Below are 9,049 nucleotides of genomic sequence, written 5' to 3' on the forward strand. Positions count from 1 at the left end.
ATATATATATATATATATATATATATATACATACATACATATATATATATACACTCATGTATATATTTACACATATGCAAACACAAAGACACACACACACACACATATATGATATATATATGTATGTGTATATATAACGAGATACACACACACACATAATATTTAACCAGGACTGAAATATATATATATATATATATATAATACTGATGTTACCCTGATCAATTTATCTTCCTCACCCACCCTCTTTTCTCTCTTGCCTCTCTCTCTCTCTCTCTCTCTCACACACACACACACAGATAAGTCACCAGCTGGTGTCGCACACACACACACACACACACACACACACACACTACACACACACACACTATACACACACAAACTTCCTACACAAATTGCACCAGTGTAAATGAATAGAAATACCAAAAAGTGTGTAAAAATAGCAACAAAGGAGACACCAACAACAACAACAACAGCAATTACAACCACAACAACAACAACCAGTTAATTAAACGCCTTTGAGGACACCAAAAAATGGATCGATACTTACTACAAGTACTAATACTACTACCACCACCACCACCACCAATACTACCACTGCTTCAAACTACCAACAACTATAACAATAACAGACACTATCACGTGACTACTACCATGAGCAGTACTGACAACAAAGCCTACCATCTGGTCACTAACAACAACAACAACAACAGCAACAGCAACAGCAACTACAATACTAAGAACACCGTAACTGGAGATGATCCAGAATCGGTTCAAAGATTACCGATGTGTGTTTACATTTGTAGCTACTTATGTCCACACACACACACACACACACTGTTAAACGCATACAAGCATACATTCACTTATGTACATGCATACACATACACACACTCACATACAGAGTCCATACTCTGTTTATTTCTGAAAGAAGGACTTGAGCACAGCATGTCTTGTATAGCAGTCACATGACTGTGTAGATATTAACTGGACATCACACACACATGTGTATATATCTATACACACATGCAAACACTCATGTATATATTTGCACATATGCAAACACAAAGACACACACACACATACATATATGATATATATATGTATGTGTATATATAACGAGATACACACACACACACACACATAATATTTAACCAGGACTGAAATTTCTATTCACTATAGTAATGAACTGTTGGTGGGGTTGAAACACACTTTCATACACACACACACGCATACACATGCAAACACACCTACATTTATATGCATACATATACACCACACACACACACTACACAGTCAGTAGACCTGTCCTCCCCCCACTCTATCTGACAGGAATTGGTCAAGTGGACCTCTCAGAACGGCATGTTCATCCAGTCGTATCTCTACAAACTGTTCACCCTTCTACCATGGTTGTGTGGCCTCTCTGCTAAACACAGCAGTCGATTCATTCTCAGTTCCAACTATGGTAAGCTATGATGTTGTTGCTTCTGTAGATGAATTTCGATTTGCGGTTTGGCAAGGACTATTGTTTTTGTTTTTATATATATTCAATTTTTCTGTTGTTTTATTTTTGTTAGTTATGTTTCTGTTTTTGTATGCGTCTAGTAGTTTTCTCCAGCCTTTTTATTTCAGATAACATGGGCTATAATAAAATGATAATAATAATAATAATAATGAAATGATTGTGTATAGTGCTCAGGTGCACTACAACTCATCAAAGGTGTATGTACAGTACATAGAATTATGTACGAAAGTCAGGAAAGCGAACAGTGTATGTGTATGGAGGGTGGGGTATCAGGTGTAGTGTTGGTGAATTTCAGGAAGCATGGAGGTTTTAAGGGATGCAATGTTTCGGCAACTAACAACTGATGCAGGTAGTTTGTTCCATGCTTCAGCAACTCTGAGTGTGAAAAAAGGGTTTCCGAAAGTCACGGGAGCTGTGCCGTTTTCTGACTTTGTCCCCCATCACCTGAATATATGATCACCAAGGTAGACGTTTGTGTATTTGTGTGCTCCATGTGACATCTATGTATACATGCATACACAAAACTGTCTACCATCTTTCCAACAACCACTTCTGCCTAACTTGCAGAGGTATTTTCCTTGCTCAGAATTCTTAAAGCATGAAATAAACAACCAGAGTCAGGATGCTGCATGTTGCAAAATTCCATGTTTCAGGAAATTCACCAATGCCAATCCTGAAATGTCTAAGCAGCCTTTCTTCTTCGGGGTTCTTTTACTGTTTACTTTTCTTCTTTCATTCTGTCTACTTTGCATTTTGGCAGTCATTGCTCTCCTTCTTTATTTCATGTATATGTCTGCATTCTGTCCCTCTTTCAATGCCCCGGAGCAGCACTGTACAAGCTCGTTGTTATTGTTATTATTATTTTCATTATTAGGCAGTAAGCTTGCAGAATTGTTAGCATGCTGGGCAAAATGTTTAGCAGCATTTTGTCCATCTGCACATTCTAAGTTCAAATTCCACTGAGGTCGACTTTGCCTTTCATCATCTCAGGTCGATAAAATTAATACCAACCCCTTCTCTTGAATTTCCTGGCCTTGTACCAAAATTTGGAACCATCATTAAGTAGATTAAGTAGAACGTTGTTGTTATTTTCCCTAACAGATTTGATATGAATTGTTAAAACAATGACCGTCCCCGAAGTAGGCAGACACCAGCTGGGATAGTTATTTCTGATATTGACAAATATCTGTTTGCTTTCTATTTTCAGAACCTTTGCAAGTTTCTGTCGAAGATGAAAAAGAGAAAGAAAGGCCTCCTTTGGAACGGAAGAAGAGCAAACCTCAACCTCTTGGAACCATTCCTTACGAGGTGCGTCTGGAAGTTATCGTTGTTGTTATTATTAGATAAGACCCTCATTTGGTTTAAGCTGCTTCCGGCTTCTCACTTACCCTCCTTTTCTTTTTATATTCATGGCAGGAGGAACTTTATTATTTTTCTTTTATTATTTTTAACCAGTCTATTGTTTATCTTTTACTTGCTTCAGCCATTTGACTGTGGCCATACTGGGGTCACTGCTTTAAAGGGTTTTAAATTGACCCTAGTACTTACTTCTTGAGTCTGGTACTTATTCTATCAGTCTCTTTTTGCTGAATCACTAAGTTGTGAGGATGTGGACAATCCAGCACTGCTTGTGAAGCAGTAGGAGGAAGATGGGAGAAACACAGACACAAATACACACACACACACGTTGATATACATACATTTTTAAATTCTCCTTTTCTGTTTTTTTTTTTTTTGATCCATGAAGATCTTATAATCTTCAGTGGTAATCATGTATGGCACTATTTCATCCTTTCTCGGCATCTGTAACATGATTTGACCTGAAAAATCTGTCTGCCTCTCTCTATCTCTCTCTCTCTATCTATCTATTTACTTGTGTGTGTATATACAAAGCAGGTGGGTGGGTGCAAAAGTAGGTATACAGTAAGTATCACACCTGTGTTATAATAATTCATTAAAATTATTAGCACATTAAATTAGTTAACCTCATTTTTGATATTTTCAGTGTCATTAATCATAATTATACATTGATCATAATTATAATAATACTTCTATTGTAACTTTTAATCTTTTTGATAAAAATAAATGAGTATTGTATGTGTTTTCTTTTTCATAACTGTAAACCTATTTTTGCACCACCCTGTGTGTGTGTGTGTATATATATATATATATATATATATATATTTTCTCCTTGTTTCTCTCCTTATTTCTTTCTGTGTTCCTTTCAGTTGAAGAGCGTAGCTCGAAACGTTAAAGACTTTCTCTATTCCCTAGCGTTAATCTAATACATCCATTTGTTGTTTACACCACCTGTCTTCCTCTGTTATTTTTTTCGTAAATTCTCCCATATATATATATATATATATATATACACACACACACGTCTTCTCTCTCTCTCTGTAATGAGAAAGATGCCAGAAGAAAAAAAAATACATTCCACAATTGAATTTATCAAAAACGCTGACATATCTAAATGCCTTCTCTTTTGCAACAGGTAACATTGAAAGACACTTTGGTAAGCATTGCTGCCAAGTTCAATACAACACCGTCAAACCTTTTGCAGATAAATCGAATGTCTTGTCGTATTATCTGCCCTGGACAGGTAACGTTTCACATTCATTATTATTATTATTCTTATTATTCAATAAAGTAAGTACCAGTGATGCACTGGAGTCAATGTAATCGACTAATTCCTTCCCCTCGAATTTCAGGCCTTGTGCCTTTAGCAAAAAGGATTATTATTATGATTATTGTTATTGATTATTATTATTGTTGTTATTATAAGACAGCAAGTTGGCAGACTTGTTAGCATGCCAGGCAAAATGCTTAGCAGCTTTTCGTTCGTCCTTAAATTCTGAGTTCAAATTCCGCCAAGGCCAACTTTGCCTTTCAGCATTTTGGAATCGATAAAATAAGTACCAGTTGAACACTAGGTGTTGATGTAATTGACCAGTCTCCACCCACAAAATTTCAGCCCTTGTGCCTATCGTAGAAAGGATCGTTATTATTAAAGGTAGTGGATTAGCTCTTTACAGTTTAAGTTCAAATCCTATGGAGATTAACTTAGCTCTCCATCCTGCTGAGGGTTGATAAAGAAAAGTCCCTTACTTAGAAAATAGATTGAGGGTTAGTGACAGGAAGGGCACCTTGCTGTAAAACAAGGCCTAAATAATATCTAAATCAGTCATAAGTGTGTGTGTGTTAGTGTGCATCCATCAGTTTGTCTGACACCCCATTGCTTATAATTTCGGCTTTTAATTGAAATTCGGTCGATGGGAATGATGTAGAAGATTGACAGAAATGTTAATCCTTCTTTTGGGGGAGGCAGATTTCAAGTGTTGCCTGGTTTAACACCCAAGTCCACAAAGAATAGAGATTCTGCTAGTGGTTCTTACAACTGACATGATTTATACAGAGCCAGATGGACTGGGGCAGCAGGAATCAAAATAGGTTGGTAATTACAGGCAGTAAACGGGCACCGAGATCGGGGTTCAAGCTATTGACTCTGCATTCGGGAGTTTCTGCCTACAACATTTACTGAATAAACTGCTCGATCTAATGGCGTTTGGTGGAAGGGAGATAACTCTCATTTTATTGACGAGAAAACTACTTTTCCCTCTTCTTTTCGCCCCTTCTTCCTTTTTGCTTTTTTGTTCCTCTCCTCTTCATTCTTTTTATCATTTTCTACTCCTCCTGGTTACGAAGCATTTTAACCTCTGTAAGGTGAAAACCAGAATCAATCTGAACAGGGTTTCAATGTTTGTCCGCCACTTTATTCTTTCTTTCTTTTTTTTATTCTCTTTAATTGAGAAAACACTTATCCTTTATAGATTAGCTGTAATGTTTGTATGTGTATGTGTGTAGGGTTAAAGTCCAAGCAGTGTTGCCTTGAATCACATCTGCTTATTTCAGTTTCCCAAATCCATATGTGGATGCGATATTTGTGTGGAGTATGCATTAGAGTTGAAAATATTGGAAAGTATTTTCTGCAGAGTAAATAATATGGAAACAATTTTTACAAAATTGTATATGTTGGAAAAATATGTGCCAACCAACTTCAAGAAACTGAAGCAATTATAACAGACACCCCATTGCTTCCAACAATGATGGTTCCAGTCGATCTGATCAGTGGAACAGCCTGCTCATGAAATTAATGTGCAAGTGGTTGAGTACTCCACAGACACATGCATACCCTCAATATAGTCCTCAGGGAAATTCAGCATGACACAGAATGTGATGAGGAGTGGCCCTTTGAAATACACAGAAACACTTATGGTGTTAGAAAGGATAGAGAGGAAGAGGAGATGATACGTCTGTGGGCTAGAGGCTGGAGCATAACTACGCTTGTTTAGACGGTCTGAGAGTTGGCTATGGACCGAGCAAATTCAGCTGAAAATTGTTGCCTGAGGGACACAAAATACTTGGCATACTGATATGTTACTAACTTTCTATAGAACTGAAAGATTAATGCCATGGTACCATTTGTGATATAGTACCATTAATGGTATAGTGCCATTTATGTATTTGGCATGACAAAGTTGGTACTCACACAAACATCCTAGAATGTACTCCCATCTCTTCCTGGGCCATTTGGTTTATCAATACAAGTTGATTCATTCAACTGAAATTCCTCAAGGCTGTGTCCCAGCATGGCTACAGTCTAATGACAAACAAACAAAAGATAAAGGATATGTGTGTGTGTGTTGTAAATCCTAACAAGATGAAAAAGAAAAAAAACAGCATGAAACAGTATTTAGTTCCACCCATTTATGTTTGCAGTTCAATTTCTTTTACTCAAAGCTTTTTCACCTTTCATGGATTTGATAGAATCAAGGCCTACTCAAATCATGGAATAGAATGAATTTGATTGAATCATCTGCCTCTGCCTGAAATAAAACTAAAGAAAAGTGTGTGTGTGTGTGGGTGGGTTTATGTCTATGTAAAATAGATCTTGTTTTCCTCTTGTGGTACCTGTAATTGTTTTCTGCTTATTTTTTTCAGGTACTATATGTGCCTGGCCCTGATTATGACGTCATCAATAACACTTTGGAACCCTCTAGTCCAACTGCAATAAACATTCCTGAAAATGATTCACCAAAATTGGTAAGTTGTTTCTCTGTTGGGGGTTGCCTCATAAAAAGTCGGTCAGTCAGTCAGTCAATGGGTCTGGGTCGAGAATTCAGCCACTCCCTCATCAAATGTCGTTTCTGAGAGAAGTGAAACCCATGCATTATGTTTGTGAAATGATATATTTATTTCATATTGACTGGGTTATATATATGTATGTGTGTGTGTTTGTGTGTGTATATATATATTCTCTCTCTTTCCTTTCCCGAGCGTCTAGTAACATAATCTGTATCACATCCTCACGTTGTTTTTTGTTGTTGTTTTCTTGTCTTTTTCCTTTTTTGAACCTAATATATATATATATATCCCTGAATGGTGTGAAATTACAAAAATGAATGAAAATAATACTGGGATATATAAATATATGTATATTTCGTGTTTGTATTTGATTTGCAAAGATTCTTGATGTAAACTTGCATGCTAAAACATGATCCTCCCAAGATACAATATATGTGTGTGTGTATAGGAGGAGGTGTGTGTATGTATTGCCATCATTACCATTTATATATATACATATACACACACATATGTATTAGCTTGTTCACTACATAAATGTGACTGTTAAGAAGCTGACTTCCTAACCATGTGGTCCCAGATTCAATCCCACTACACAGTACCTAGGGTAAGTGATCCCAACTATAACTCCATGCTAACCAAATCTTTGTCAGTGGATGTAGGTGTGTTTGTGTGTCGTCTTGTCTTGACATCACATGATTGTTGTAAACAAGAGTTGCCCTCATACAAGTGACGTTGTTCATTGAAAAACATGTCCAGCTATTGGGAAATATTAGTTTGCTTCCAATCAGATGAGGAGGCATCAGGATGGGGAAAAATCTGTCTCGACAAATTCCATTTGACCCTTGCAAGCATAGGAAAGTGGACTTCAAACTGGTGATGATTGTATATGTTATATATGTCACCATTGTATATTTATACACACAGCAGACACACAGACATATAGTAAAATTTTTCTGAATTTTCAGATTTTTTATATGGTAGGCCACTTGGTTTTAAATTGAATTAATATTCAATTTATCACCCTATCTATATAAATATATTCCATATGTATATATATATATATATATAACATTTCTTTACTGCCCACAAGGGGCTACACAGAGAGGGGACAAACAAGGACAGACAAACGGATTAAGTCGATTATATCGACCCCAGTGCGTAACTGGTACTTATTTAATCGACCCCGAAAGGATGAAAGGCAAAGTCGACCTCGGTGGAATTTGAACTCAGAACGTAGCGGCAGACGAAATACCGCTAAGCATTTCGCCCGGCGTGCTAACGTTTCTGCCGGCTCGCCGCCTTTATATATATGTATATTAGATGTGTCCGTGTGCACGCGTGTGTATATATATATATCGTTTGTAGGAAACATAAATCCGGAGAAGCACACTCTAAGGTGTAGAGCGGTATATATTAAAAACAGGAAAGGCCGGTTTATGGGACTACCTCGGGTTTCCCATCCACGCTGCAATTGTTTTTGTTTCAGCACACTATCTTCGATCAAATCACTTACTATGCAAGTACATCTCCGCAATAATATGTATATATATTCTTTCGCCTATATGGCATAATAGGCATGCTTGCTTCAGATATACACGCACACACTTATGTGTGTAGTGTTTAGGGTACTCAGCTCTCGGTCATAAAGTCATGAATTCGATTCCGGGCGGTACGTTGTATCCTCGAGCGAGACACTTTATATTACGTTGGTCCAGTTCACTGAGCTGGCCAAAATGGCTTCTTCCTTGTGTCGCGCTGAATCTCCCCGAGAACTGCGTTAAGGGTACGCTTGTGTCTGTGCAGTGGTCAGCCACTTGCACGTTAATTTCACGAGCAGGCTGTTCCGTTGATCGGATCAACTGGAACCCTGGTCGTCGTCGTAACCGATGGAATGCCAGTATGTTTTACGTAATGACTCCCAGTTTTCTCCCTTGACCGTGACACTCTCCAGTCGCCAGTAGCGAACCATGGTAAGTCGTTTCTCATTCGGGAGTCTTTACATGGAATGTTTGGCATGCTAGAAATAGCAACTAAATCACACTATTAGCACATCCTGCAGCCTTAAAGGCGAAGGGACCCTTTGGACAGTTTAGTCCTAGTTGTATGAAACGGTAAGGAGGACATGGCTGACAGCTGTCCTACGGTCAAACGATCATAACAAAAATAAACAAGTTGTCAAGGTTGCGTAGGCTTTGCACGGTTGAGTGACTGGCTAAAAACAATGGCTAAATCTTTAAATATCACACCTTGCCGTTTAAAAATAATAGGAAAGAACACACTAGGAAATGCCATAAAGGCATGTTTATATAAACACTGTGGTCACGGTCGGAATAGTCGCTGATTACTTTTCAGGACAGTGTGTGTGTATATATATATATATAT

General features: G+C 37.6%; 1 protein-coding gene across 12 annotated transcripts in view; it reads left to right on the forward strand.

Annotated features, from left to right (window-relative positions):
- The window catches only part of LOC106877320 (oxidation resistance protein 1), a 367,386-nt gene that overhangs the window by 280,155 nt on the left and 78,182 nt on the right, over window positions 1–9,049 (forward strand). For 11 of the 12 annotated variants that reach the window (XM_052976265.1, XM_052976268.1, XM_052976267.1 and 8 more), the window contains 3 exons: window positions 2,730–2,830; window positions 4,017–4,124; window positions 6,524–6,625. In XM_052976265.1, the coding sequence (XP_052832225.1) occupies window positions 2,730–2,830; window positions 4,017–4,124; window positions 6,524–6,625 (311 nt within the window). Of the gene's footprint in view, window positions 1–1,344; window positions 1,463–2,729; window positions 2,831–4,016; window positions 4,125–6,523; window positions 6,626–9,049 lie in introns of those variants that run through there. The other variant, XM_052976273.1, reaches the window with a different exon arrangement.

Source organism: Octopus bimaculoides, chromosome 24, assembly GCF_001194135.2.
Source record: "Octopus bimaculoides isolate UCB-OBI-ISO-001 chromosome 24, ASM119413v2, whole genome shotgun sequence".
NCBI classification, from domain to species: Eukaryota; Metazoa; Mollusca; class Cephalopoda; order Octopoda; family Octopodidae; genus Octopus; species Octopus bimaculoides.